Source organism: Lathamus discolor, chromosome 3 (assembly GCF_037157495.1).
Source record: "Lathamus discolor isolate bLatDis1 chromosome 3, bLatDis1.hap1, whole genome shotgun sequence".
In the NCBI taxonomy this organism is placed as follows: Eukaryota; Metazoa; Chordata; class Aves; order Psittaciformes; family Psittacidae; genus Lathamus; species Lathamus discolor.
Window position 1 is genome coordinate 94,828,224 of NC_088886.1, and position 13,695 is coordinate 94,841,918.

At 36.5% G+C, this 13,695-nt stretch overlaps 1 protein-coding gene across 1 annotated transcript in view; it reads left to right on the forward strand.

The window, feature by feature from the left end:
- LRMDA (leucine rich melanocyte differentiation associated) overlaps positions 1-13,695 on the forward strand; it is a 682,486-nt gene that overhangs the window by 374,529 nt on the left and 294,262 nt on the right. The window contains exon 4 of the mRNA XM_065670688.1: positions 3,714-3,848. Coding sequence (XP_065526760.1) covers positions 3,714-3,848 — 135 coding nt within the window. The remainder of the gene's footprint in view (positions 1-3,713; positions 3,849-13,695) is intronic.

The following is a 13,695-nucleotide window of genomic DNA, read 5'->3' on the forward strand; positions in this document are numbered from 1 at the left end:
TTTCAAACAATAGACCTTAGTGTAGTATTTGCATCACTGTTATCTTTCACCTGGTGAAATGGTGACTTTAGAAAGATCAGTTCAGGGCTGTTGTCAAAGAGATTTAAATAAATACAATTTAACTAGCACTGTCCATGCATTTAATTGTGGTTTTCCTTTTTGGAGGCAATAGGACTGAAATTGGTCTTAGAAATGGCACGGCAGGATTTTGCAACTCTTTGGATCTGATTACACCAATATAGCACTCCTTAGGCTGCCACAATAAACCATAAAAAGGAAGCTGGCAGGAAAGTTTCAGACTTCTTTATTATTTTCTCCCTCTGTATTTTTCTAGCACTATATTAAAAAGCCTTTACACTTTTGGTGGCATCATATAGTTACAGTATTGTGATTAAAATAAGTATATGACATGCTAATTAACAGGACAGCAGAATTGCATCATGACTTATGACTCATGTCTGAGAAACAATCATGAGAATTTGAATGGGATATAATTCATTTTTTCGTACGTGCATTGTAAAGAATAACTGTGATGGCAGGTAGATGAGGTTTCTTGGAAAAATAATCTGTACTTTTTTTTTTTTTTTTTTTTTTTTTGAGGGGGATAAGAAGAAATAGTTTACATCATATAATCATAGAGTAGTTTGGGTTGGTAGTTCTAGTACCTGCCACGGTAGGGATGCCTTCCACTAGAACAGGTTGCTCAAAACCACATCCAGCCTGGCCTTGAACACTGCCAGGGATGGGGCATCCACAGCTTCTCTGGGCAAACTGTTCCAATGTCTTACTAACTTCACAGTAAAGAACTTCCTAATATGTAATCTAAATCTGCTGTCAGCTTAAAGCCATTCCCCCTTGTCCTGTCACTTCATGCCCTTGTAAAAAATCCCTCTCTAGATTTGTTTAGGCCTCCAGAACAGGACTTTTAATTATTTTATTTATGATATAACTGCTGATTCTGTCACAAAAAAGTTGACTATGATAAGCCACAGGTTGGTTTGTTCTCAGCTGTTGCTGGTGCCCTAGTGTTTTGGGGCTGTCCAAGCCTGGAAAAACTTCAACTTTTCTGTGAATTAGTGACATTCTACATTTGAGGTGATTATGTCAGATTCTTGTGGTTTGTCCTGTGCACATATTTCTGTTTCTGTTGCAGCTGAAATGGAAATAATCCTAGGCTGCTAAATATTTATTTAATTTGAGGGACATGAGTAAATGATGAAAGGCCTGGAGAGCCTCACACCGATCTACATGGTAAGAAGTCTGTGTGAAATTCCTGGTCATCCCTGTCATAAAATTTTTTAGGGAGGTGTTTCTGCATCTAAAATCAGTGCTAAGGGTTTAGATATGAGATATTAGAATCTAGACACTAATTGCCAGATTTGAAGAGATTTAGGATTTTGAGATTCAGTTTACCAAACACTGTTATTTACCCAAAGCTCTTTGTGAATTTGTTGTGTCTCCCTTTTGCCTGTGTTCTGGATGACTTTGATACATAGTCACACTTGTTTGCAAATCTAAGCTGACACTGCTCTTCATCATTATATATCTAAATACATTTTGATATTTGCCTTTAAGTCTGCATGGTCAGATGGGAGTTAGAACGCTTGTCAGCAAATTGTTGAAAAGTTTCTACCCCTGAAAAAGCTCTACTGAATTGCCAGGTATTGTGCATATTTACTCCATAGAAGAGGCAAAAAGTTTGGGTGGTGGCTTGTTGTGTTTTTGGTTAGTTGGTTTGTTTTTTGTTTGGTTGGTTTGGGTTTTCTATCCTTTTGATAGGTAATGGCCAGATACATTCTAAGCCTTTCAATAGCTAACCCTGTGTGAGATTGCTGTTACGGAAATTGTCTTTCGTAATAATAAACTATTTCTCTCAGGGAATCTTTTTGTAACTTAAGCCATCCTGAAAGAAATTAAGTGTTTCTCCTGTCTGAGGGAGGGTGCCAGATTCAAGCACGTATGTGACAGTCTTAGGAAACTTTTAAAAAGCCTTTCGCTTGAACATATGTGGAAAAACAGCTTGTGACCTTCCCATCACAGTCACATACATCCTTAAAGAGCCATAAAAAAGTTTATGCATAAGCTTGAGGTCCAGATATGAGAAGATGAGAATTAGCACCAGACTTTATTTGGAATTCATCCTGGCTACCAAAAATCATCTGTATCTGACGGTGTTACAAAAAGACAGTTTTCCTTAGGTTTTGCTTGATTACTTGCTGGCATATAGCATTCCATAATATGGCTTTGCCAAACTAAAAGTTAGCATTTTTACCTTTTTAGTTAATTCATAGAACTAATTTCAAGTGCTTATTTTTCTCACTCGTAAAAAGTACTTGAGTATGATTCCTTATGCCTTATGGGACAGAACATTAAGCATAGATACACTTATTTTCATCTATAAATATTAGTAATTATCAGCATTAACCCCATGTGTGTTTGGAAATAAAATAAAACTTAAGGCTTGTAAAAGGAAGACTGCATTTTTACAGTGAAGCTGCTCTTTCCATTCTGTATTGCTTCTGTTGCCCTTAAGATATTGGGGTGAAGAAATGAAGCAAATTCCATCAGCTAAAAATAACGAAGATAACAGAAACACATAAATCAAGTATAAATAATAACAACACGAGTGAACTGAGGATTTAAAACAATAGTTGTGGTCTTTAACAGCAGGAGTGGATAAAACCACAGCGATTAAATGCCCTTTAATGGTTTAAAAGAATTTATTACTGTTGTCTAAGTCAGTCAGTTTTTAAACAATGAAAACTTCTTACATGCATATGCATGACATCTTTTTTGAGAATCACACCATTTTCTCTGCATATAAATTAAAGTAAATAAAAATGTATAGTTTGAGCCTTGGAGACTGTCACACTATACTTCACCGAAGTAATTTATTTGATCAATCAACAGTGTGCAAATGGCTGAATATTGTTATGCGTAAACCTAAGCTGTGATTTCCAATATTGCAGTGATTAAAAGATAGTTTAACCATTATTTGCTTGTTTAATATGGTTTACAATATCAAAGGTGTATTCTCATTATTTATATTCTATAGTTGAAAAGCCTCACGAACACCAAAATATAAGGCTACTTTAATGAAAAAAGTTATGCTTTGCAGGACTTTAAAGCTTCGTCTATAAAATACTTGTAATACTGAAGTCTTTAAGTTGCACTTAGTGGAGCATTAATTGACATATGCTAGTTGAGTAATTACAAATGTGATACTGGGACATTCGAAACATTTATATGCTGGGAATGAATGTAGGTTGTTGTCATTTGACTTTTTTTTTCCTTTCTTTTTTTTTTTCTTAAACTCATTTTCCAGTGGACTGAATATATTAGTGATGAATGTGCTGTGAAACTGTTTGTTTCCATGCTGGAAAAGTTTCATGGCTCCAGCAATTGCTAGCCATTTTACTGCACAGCATCCATCATTTTGTCAAAGTTTTAATGTTTTTTACTGAACCACCTAGGAGAGAAAGGGGGAGAAAAGAATGACAAAACAGCCAAATTCTTTCATTTCATGCCAAAATAATGACTGAAGTTTATCGTTGTTTGCCATTGGAACAATTAATGTGACATTTTCCTAAATGGCATACTAAACTTGATTGTCAGTTATTGAAATGTATGTTTATATCGGGAGTGGTGCAATTCTAAATGCTTTTTTTCATCAATGTCGTTGAATCCTTAACCCACAGCCTTTGAAACATAACAGAGTTAGAAAGCCTTTTGGACCATTTGGCTGAAGTTGTTCCCTCACTACAGTATCTCAGTTTGCTTGGAAACATGGCATGCCCAAATGAACTGGTCTGCAAAGAGAAGGATGAAGATGACTACCAGAGGTACAGGTTAGTGTTTCCACTTGTAAATGTGGTAAGGTGTGTCACTTTTGTTTTGTTACTGGAAAAATACTGAACAGCTCCGAGTCTCAAACCAGATCTGCACTCTTATTGCGAAAGCATTGTTTCATATTCTGTGATGAAACACCTGGGAATTTGAATAACACTATTTTGGTGAGATCACTCTCAGGAACCCATTTCAAAAAATATTTCAGTGCTGTACAGCTCATGTTTGAGTTGAGCAGGTGTGCACAGGATTTCCTGAATGTAAGTGCTCATAGGTGCCTACTTAAAAGCCTGCCTTTCTGTAAGGTGACACTTAACATATGCGAAGGATGACAGTCAATAAAAAACCCGATCACTATACTCGTCCAGTTGCATTGTCTTCTGCTAACGTTGGATTATGGTGGCGAGTTTCTTCGCTAGGCACTATTAAAGGCACTATTATTTCTAATGTACTGTTAAAGAACATAGAAGAAAGGACTCCTATGTTGTGCTGCTTTACTCAGAGTGGTTAGTGTTTAGATTAAAATAACCCCCCCAAACTATCTCTATAATGCCATTTTAATGAGCTAGATTACACAAAAGGTCATCTGGAAATTAATATGGAAGCCTGATAAAATACCATATGTCCAATTGATCCAACTGAAATGTTGGAAAAAATCACAAGGGTTATTTTTTAATAAATAAAATTACTTGTGCCTGATGACCCTAAGTATAGGCCCAAAATCTATGGAATATTTGCTGAAGTGACATAATTTGAGTATTTATAACTTTAAAGGCAAGTGATTCTTAAAAAAAAACCCCGAAACCAGAAAAGTAGTTGGAATCCTTTTTCCTTGCTCACATCTGATACAGGGTTTCAGTCTCTGTGTGCTGGTACTTTTTAAGTCAGCTGAAAATGGCTGTCTGAGGCAAATCAGAGCAAAGCAGCACGAATCAGCACTGGTCATCATGCTAAAACTTTGCAGAGCCTGAGCTTACTTTTTATCAGCAGATCACCTGCAGTATTCAGAGTTATATAGTAAACCACAGATTTTATCTTCATGTAATCTAAACTCTGCTGTAGGAGTTATTATAACACAATACAAAGTGACAAAGACTAAAAGCAGGTTTATTGGGAAATGGCATGAATTCCATGCACCAGTTTATTGCTTAGAAATGCTGTAGAATGAAACAGCAGCACAGCTGTCTTGGGTGTGGATATATGTTTTTCTTTGTTCCGAATTTTTGAGCTGGATTTCTAGGTTCTCTTGAACATAAATATTTTCACCTTCTAATGATTCAACTTTTGAATCCACTTTACCTGTGGCATTTTGGTTTTCACCACTTAGAGCAGCCTAAATTCAATAAAATATTTTCTCACTGCTTTCACACTTAAGTGGGAGGTATGCCTACTATCCAGTTTGCAAGAGTCTGAAAGCGCTGTCTCTATGTAAATTTATGTGACATTTGCACTAGAGAATTGCTTAAAAAATGAATTATATTTCTGCAGTTTACTGTTTTTCACTTTAAGTATGTTTTCTGACAATATGTCTCCTATTAATCATTTAAGCAAAAGTAGTACATTAAAGGAGCCATTCAGAGGCAAGAACCCATGGTTCATTTAGTGCTGTCTGAAAAAATTCTTTATTGATTGACATCCTCTGTGGTTATGTGATGTAATATTTATAGTATGTCACACAGCCATACATCAAAACAAGAATGTCTGTTGTTTCATTTCAGTGCAAAAATGTTGATTTCAGGGAGGTCAAGGTAGTTTTAGGTCACCTCATGGCAAACCACTGTGTCAAAGTGTGAAGTGATTGTATTCATGCATCTGTTTCAAACTTCAACATCGTTTCCATTTTCTTTGCCCTCAGTTTTTCAACCCCTCTTTTTTCGCCCTTTTTCTTTTTTTTTTTTAATTAAACTAGGTTAATTAAAACTCTTTAAAGAAATAAGAATGGTCTTGTAATTAGTTGAATGATGTGTCTCTGCTGTAATAATGAAATCTTTCTGATCCTTTTCTGTAATTATTTTTTTCGCTATATGAAATGCATTTTCAAGTCAACATTAGACTCAAAAAACCCAAAAATGTCTGTCTGTCTATCTGTCTCTTTATCGAGTAGGAAATGTATTCACCTACATGGTAGAACTGATTAGAAACACTCTGCTAATTTTATTCTGAATAGCTAAATCTGAGTTTTGAATACATGTTCTGAGGCGTCTAGGACAATTTTTCCTTCCTTCTCTCGTCTGCGATGTATCTCACAGATTTAGCAGCAGTAAGCTCTCCTGAGTGAGAAATTATTTGTATTTTCTCAAATGTATTGCTTCAAGTCTCACAAGCAAATGTCTGATACGGCCATTTTAATCTTTTTTTTTAATGGTTTGAAGTAACTTTTTTTTTCCTAATTTTTTTTTTTTTTTGAGAAAATTTGTCACAAAGCAGCAAAAGATTGCATTTCAGTGAACCCAAATTATATAAACGATTTGCTTCACCATAAAATTTTATTCTGAATAGGAACTTTTTCTAGTAAATTTTTGCAGTGACCATTGGAACCACAGCTTCATTTTTTATTGAGCTTTAATTTCATTCCTACTGAGTTCAGTTAGAGTTCAGGCTATTTAATTCCTCAACCAGAAAGAGAAAGGTGCTAGAAATCAAAGCTTTGCTGAAAAGATGTGTAAAACACCCAAAATCTCAACCTTGAAAAAGTACGGAAAATCAAATTTTTAACAAATCAAGGTCCAGTGATTTACTGTGATATTAGCAACAGAGATAAAAAATATTACATATTTTAAAAATAATCAGGTTTTCTTATAAATACTTGGAAAAATTATGAAATTATGCTTTTTGTGAAGAAGTTAGAATCTGATATCTCAGGTAATCCATTGTTATACCTTTTCTGTCACTGTCAATAATAAAACTTTTCCCTAGTTTTTCATTATAAATAGATTTTATACAGAAATATTGTTGTGACTTTTTCACAAAGTAGTTTTATGTGAGTGTGATTTTTTTTTTTTAATTTTAGAAAAACTATTTTTTTTCCACCCCTTTTAATTCCTTTGTGCCTTTCAAATGTGTAGAAAAAATTGATGAAAACTTTTCTATGTTGGTTACTGGAATTTTTGTTTGGACAGAAGAAAATGAACAGTTCCTTTCTGTGGAATTTTTATAAGCAAACTTAGAATCATAGAACAGTTTGGGCTGGAAAGAACCTTAAGATCATCCAGTTCCAAGCCCTCTGCCATGGGCAGGGACACCTCACACTAGACCATATCACCCAAGGCGCTGTCCAACCTGGCCTTGAACTCTCCCAGGGGTAGACAGCCTGTTCCAGTGCCTCACCACCCTCACGCTAACGAACTTCTTACTTATATCTAACTTGAACTTCTCATTCACCATTCGTTACAAGTCTCCATTTGGAAATTGAGCCATTGACCTTAACTCTCTGTGTGCAGCCATCCAGCCAATTCTTTATCCACTGGGTGGTCCATCCATCAAATTTATGTCTTTCCAGTTTAGAGACAAGGATGTTGTGCAGGACAGTGTCAAACGCTTTGCACTTGCCGGTGGAGACTGAGGCAAAGAAGTCCTTGAGAATCTCAGCCCTTTCCAAATCAAGGGTAACCTGTTCTCCCATTTCCTTATGGAGAGAGCCCACATTATCCTTAGCCTGTCTTTTGTTTGAATCATACCTATAGAAGACCTTCCTGTTACCTTTTGATATCTCTGGCAGGACTCAATACCAATTGGGCCTTACCTTTCCTAACCTGACCCCTAGCTTCCTTGACAAGTCCCTCTGTTCTTCCCAGGCTGCCTGTCCTTGCTTCCACCTTCTATAAGCTTTTATCCTCATGAGTTCTCTCAGCAGCTTCTTATCCATCCATGGGGGCCTCCTGGCCTTCTTGCCTTGTTTCCTTTTAGTCGGGATGCAGCACTCCTGAGCTTGTAGCAGGTGATCCTTGAATATCAACCAGCATTCTGAGGCCCCCCTGCCCTCCTGGGCTTTATCCCATTGAACCTTACTGAACCGGCTGCTGAAGAGGCCAAAGTCTGCTCTCTTGAAGTCCAGGGCAGTGAGCTTGTTGCACGCCCTTCTCACTGCCCTGAGGATCTTGAACTCCATCATCTCATGATCACTGCAGCCAAGCATCTGCACTGCACTGCACTGCCTTGGAACATCGCATTTCTCACCAGCCCCTCCCTGTTGGTGAGTACCAGGTCAAGCATGGCACCTCTCCTTGTCGGCTCCTCTATTACTTGCAGGAGGAAGTTGTCTTCCACACAATCAAGGAACCTCCTGGATTGCTTGTGCCAGGCTGTACCGTCCCTCCAAAAGATACTGGAGTGGTTGAAGTCCCCCATGAGAACAAGGGCCTGCGAGCGTGAGGCTGCTCCTATCTGTCTGTAGAATGCTTCATTTACAGAGTCCTCCTGATCAGGTGATCTGTAGCAGACCCCCACATTAATGTCGCCCATCGCAGTTCTCCTGTTGACCGTAACCCACAGATTCTTAGTTGGCCCATCACCCATCCCCAGGCAGCATTCCATATTCTCCAGCCTATCATTGACATAAATAGCTGCACCCCCTGCCTGTCTGCCTGGCCCGTCTTTCCTAAAGACAACTAAACATGTTTGGTTGTTTTTAAAATCTTTTGGTTTTTTTTCATCATTGTAAAATGTCTTTAGTTTCTTTCTGCTAAAAAGATGCTTTAAGTTCTTACTTTTTATCTTCTTTTTTTAACCTTTCTGTATTTTGGAGGTGGTATTTTTTAAAGGGATATCTTGGGGGTGAGGCAGGGGAAAGCAGAATATCTAAAATGTCATGGTGATAGGAAAGTTTTAAAAGCTCTTGGCTCAAAGAGGAAGCAAAAAACACAGAAAAAAAGAGCCTGCAAAACAGTGTGTCCTCTAAAATAACCTACTCTACAATCTCTGCTTTGAAGATTGCCTGAAAGCAAAGGTCATGACCTGGAGATCAAAGTAACAGAAGTCAACACAGTAATTGCTGGTTGCTTCTCTTGTACCCGCGCTTGGTCAGTCCTGTGGGTGTATTGTTTGCAGTAAAAACTTCAAACATTGTGTTACTGAACTGTGAAAAATCATCTGGGTCAGAATGTATTACAAAGCATTTGCGAATGCTGCAGGTGACCTCACCTATTTTCATTAAAGCGATATGATTGTGAGAGATGTATACCATGTGTGAAGTTTTCAGTGCTTGTTCATTCTTCTTTGCTCGTTATTGACATTTCCTGGAATGATGCATTCATTAAGTGCTGTTGACATGGAAACAAGGGCAAGTGGAAACAAATGCCTGAGTTTATTTTAAATTAGCTTAAAAGTACATGTACTAGATATGCTATCTTTGGCAGGGGGAGCAGATGGTGATAACCTTATGAAGTCCTCTTAAGGTTTAATGGCAAGAAGGGAAGTGCAGGCATTTTGTATGGATTAACTTTTCAAGCTAAATCAGCTATTCCCACCCCAGAGGGTTGATTTTGTGAAATGCTGGGTCCTCTTACAGCATTTGCAGTTTCCTGTGTTTTGTTTTATTGTGGTTTTGGTTTGGTTTAATGTTTGTTTTCTTTTGTTTTTTAACTGAGACAAAACCTACTAAAGTATTTTAAATAGTTGTGATTGAATTTGGTCAATAATAAACTACATAAATGCATATTCAAGAAGTAATGGGAGACGGGAAGTCCTCACTCATTAATGAAAATAATGCTAATATACTTGGTCAATATCACTGAACTTATTGTTAAAGCTGTCTTTAGCAAGAGGGATTGAAGTCTATGGTACTTCTGTGCATGGTTTTTATGTACTTAAGGAGATGCTTAGGGAGATGCTTACGTCCGTATGATCATAGAATCTGTGCTACTTCACTGTTTGCGTGAGGCCTTGTCTGTTCTACGATACCTGGAAAAAACCCTGTATCAAATAGCCACACAACTTCCATCTGAGATAAGCAAATGTAAGGGTTTATGAGCAAGGGCTATTATAATGTTTTTGTTCAGCCAAATAAATTGAAGTCCATAATATCCCAATTTGTCCATACTAACGCAGTAAAGTCATTACATGTGTGAAGACATTTTTCTAATTCATAGAGGTCTTGGCTACATTGAAGTAAAGCAGAAGATGATATGGGATTAAGAGGCAGTCTGGATTTCTCAGTGCTTTGAGAGCCCCTCAGAATCACGTGTGCTGAGGTTGCGCAGAAGCTATGTGTTCCTCTGACATACCTTATGCCAACATCATACCCTCTGTTCTGGAAGATGTTGGTTTAAGTTTGTGACCTGGCTTCCTTAACTCTGTATTGAGGAAGTTTTGTTGCAGATAGAAATTCTGAAGCCAGTTCAATGCTGTTTGGTGGGGTAAGGGTAGGGGTAGGGAGTTAAACTTTTCAGTGCTTCAGAAAAAGCAATTACAGGAGATAATCTAGTTAATTGTAGTAAACATGTTTCTCAAGCTTGTTTTTTGTTTTCATCTCTCCCTGTTTGCTGATGTAACTTTGCCAGCTTCAGGTTATTTATTATTTCTAGTTTACAGTAACATAACTGAGAGCATAATTAGCCCTTCAAAGTTTGAAATAAGTATATTATTTTTATGTTCTATGATTGTCAGAGAGAGGAAAGGCAATAGCACAGAAAATAAAAAATGAAAGTAAACACTGAAGCAAAGTGCATTTTGCAGTTATGATACAGGTAGAGGTAGATGTTTTTTCTGCATTCTTCTGGGCAAATATTTCTCAAATTTCCACTGCCAGATTAATTTTGTGGTTTAAACTGAAATATTGATGTATGTAGTACAGTTTTATATTCCAGTTTATGCTAATAAAAATACAGAATTAAGGAGTATACAGAATCTAGTTCTTACTATAGTCTTTCACTAAAGGTTCAGTGGAAAAGTTTGTTTTCTCTGAAAAAGTATTATATACAAATTTAGTATACTTTTCATGTAGTAGAAGGAGAGGAAAAAAAACAAAACAAACAACCCCAAACATCCTTTTCCCAAATAATTTATTGCCACTTATAAGATTTCCTTATAGTGTGGCTCATGGGTGATGACATTATCTTTCAGCATCAGGAGGCCAACCATGTTCTTCAACTTGTCTGCTTTTCCAAGGGTGGTAATAAATGACTTGAGGCCCTTTAGATGCTATGATAATATGTGATTTTTTTTTTTTTTTTTTTGTTCTTTGATTTGTTATGGTGTTCAGATATCTAGAATAAAAGTTTCCTAGAAGCATTTGAGAACGGTAAGGATTAGTATACCAAAACTCTTTAAAACTGAAAGATATTTTTATGCCTGAAACTAAATGGCTACTGAAAAAATAGGTCAGAATGAAGTAGCTATTTAACAAAAATAAGCAGTTGACCTAAAAGTTGTTTACACTTCTGTGTTTTGGATCAGGATGGTCAAATTTATTGCATATGTTTAAAGTAGATTTACTTCTTTCTTCCATGTGATCCTTTAAGGAACACTTACACATTCTTTTAGAACCATTTTGCTTCACCTGTGAAACTCTCCTAGAAGAGTGAACCATAACTGATTTTTGGGGTTGAAGGAATAGCTCGAGGACTATGTATTAAGTAATGACTTTCTGACTGTTACACAGTGAAGAACTAGAAACACACAGAATATAACTGCAAGATAACTGGTAGGCCTTAGTTTATGTGTTTGTAAGACAGAATTAAGATGACAAGTCTGTGATTCATTAAAAGCTGTAGGGTGACTCAGTATCAGAGACAGTATTTCTTTATATAAAAACTAGAATCATGTATTGTTTAATAAATAGCAATAGCTGATCTTAAAGCTATCTTTGTTCTGTCCCTTTCTGAACTCCAACATGTTTCTTCAAAGGAAGGCTTTGCCCCACTGAGCTTTTGCCCGTGTCAATAGCAGCTAAATCCCAAACTCATTGCATGCCTTTGAAAATGCCCCCTCAGGCCTGTCCCTCTTTTCCAATATCTTGACAGGTCTGTGTAAAAACTGTTAAAATAGTACTAATCACATGCAACACTTACAAAATTGGTAAATGAATTGTTAATCTTCCTTGTCATTTTCACTTAACTAAGACTGAAATAACATGAAATGTGATATTCTCTGGTCTTTTTCGATCTTTGAGTCTTCCTGTTTGTGTGTGATGGATATCTATTATTAGCTTATTTTCATGGGACTCTTGGCACTGGGAGTTAAGGAAGGGGAGATGATTCTGGACAACAGATGCAACTTTACTCACATCGTTCATTTCCTTAAACCATCATGAATTAGAAGATCAGTTTACAGGCAGTGATAAATGGAGCTCTAAGCACCTTCCTGTGTCTGCTTTTTTTTTCTGTCTCTGGAGGTCACCTTTATCCTCATCACTGAAAACACTAACATTTTCTCACACCACTGCAAAGATGTTAAACCCCAGTAACAACAGTCTCAGAGCACATGGAGTGCTGCTAAGTTTCAAAACAATTAAAAATAAAGGGGGGAGGGGAAGGATGGCTGAGCACGGAGACCCTGCCCCTCAACCTCTAACCTAAAATAAACCTTTCTAAACTTATAATGTAAAATTTAGATGGGCTTTCTTCATTAAATAGTGTTCTGTTTTGCAAGACTAAAACAGGTACAATGTGTCATGCAATTTATGGATCCTAGTACCTGCCATAAAGTATTTTATGATGGCTGCTTTCTGTGTTATTAGTAGCTGTCTTTTTCTGCAGCCATTGGTGTTTGATAATAGTCTTAAACCACCCAAAATTACTTACCTGCAAGCAACATTCCATAGTCCCCGTTGACAGTTTGAATAAGTTTAGTGCCCTTTTGTTGTACTTTACCTTCAAAACAAACTGATTGAACCATCAATAGCTCCTGAAAGCTGACAGAGGCATGTCATCTGGTCTAACCCTCTGATAGCAGGTTATCTGTGGGAGTTAACCTCCCTGCATTGTTAACTGAAATGTTTTATGTACTATGCAACTTTAGGATACTGCTGTGATAACCTTAGTAACTAAGTCATACATCACAGTAAAGAGATTTTGTGCAACAAATAACCCTGGATTAAATTTACAAGGGTTGAATTGATATTGTAAAGTGTTCATTCCAGGGCTTTGGTAATCCTTTCCTGTATTTTTTTATGGCAAACTTGTGTTTCATTTAGATTGAAGCTGCATCTTCATATTTCTAGCTAAAATATACCCAGGAAGCCCAATGCTTTTCTTCAGCTGTTTAATAAAAAAGTATCTTATTATTTTCATATAATATAGAAATCTTTTTATCCCAGATTTAGTAAAAGGAATATGAATAAGTGGGATAGTATTTTGAATCACCTTTTAAAAGAATTAATCACTGATATACCTTTGTTCTACTGGTGGGATAACCTTTATGGTTACTTACTTTTTAATATTTGCTGTCCTTGAGGAGTGCAAGTTAAAAGAAACTAAATAAATCAACTCCAAACCTGTGACTTGTGGTGTAGTTTGCTGTTTAGCTTATGTGGGTAGGTTTTTTTGTTTTTTTTTTTTTTTTTTTATTTTATTTGAATTGGCAAGTACTGGTGCTAATTCTGTTTTTTGGAGTGCAGTCAAGATGGCTTAAAAATACAAAAATACATTTGTATAAAGGAATGCTATTATAATTTGAAGCTCTTTTGAAATGATTGAGAGACTGACATTAGGGCTGTGATCCAAAGTCAGCATAGATGACAATGCTGTCTTAGTCTGTTGTCATTTTTGTTGCAGCCTGCTTTTCAATGGCATATTTCATTCCATCATTAAACATTTGCTGATTTTCTAATACCGATGTTTTCTTCACCTGAATATTCATCTTTTCTCACCCTACACTTAGTGGGTGTCTTTACTCATTTTTAGCTTCACTCTT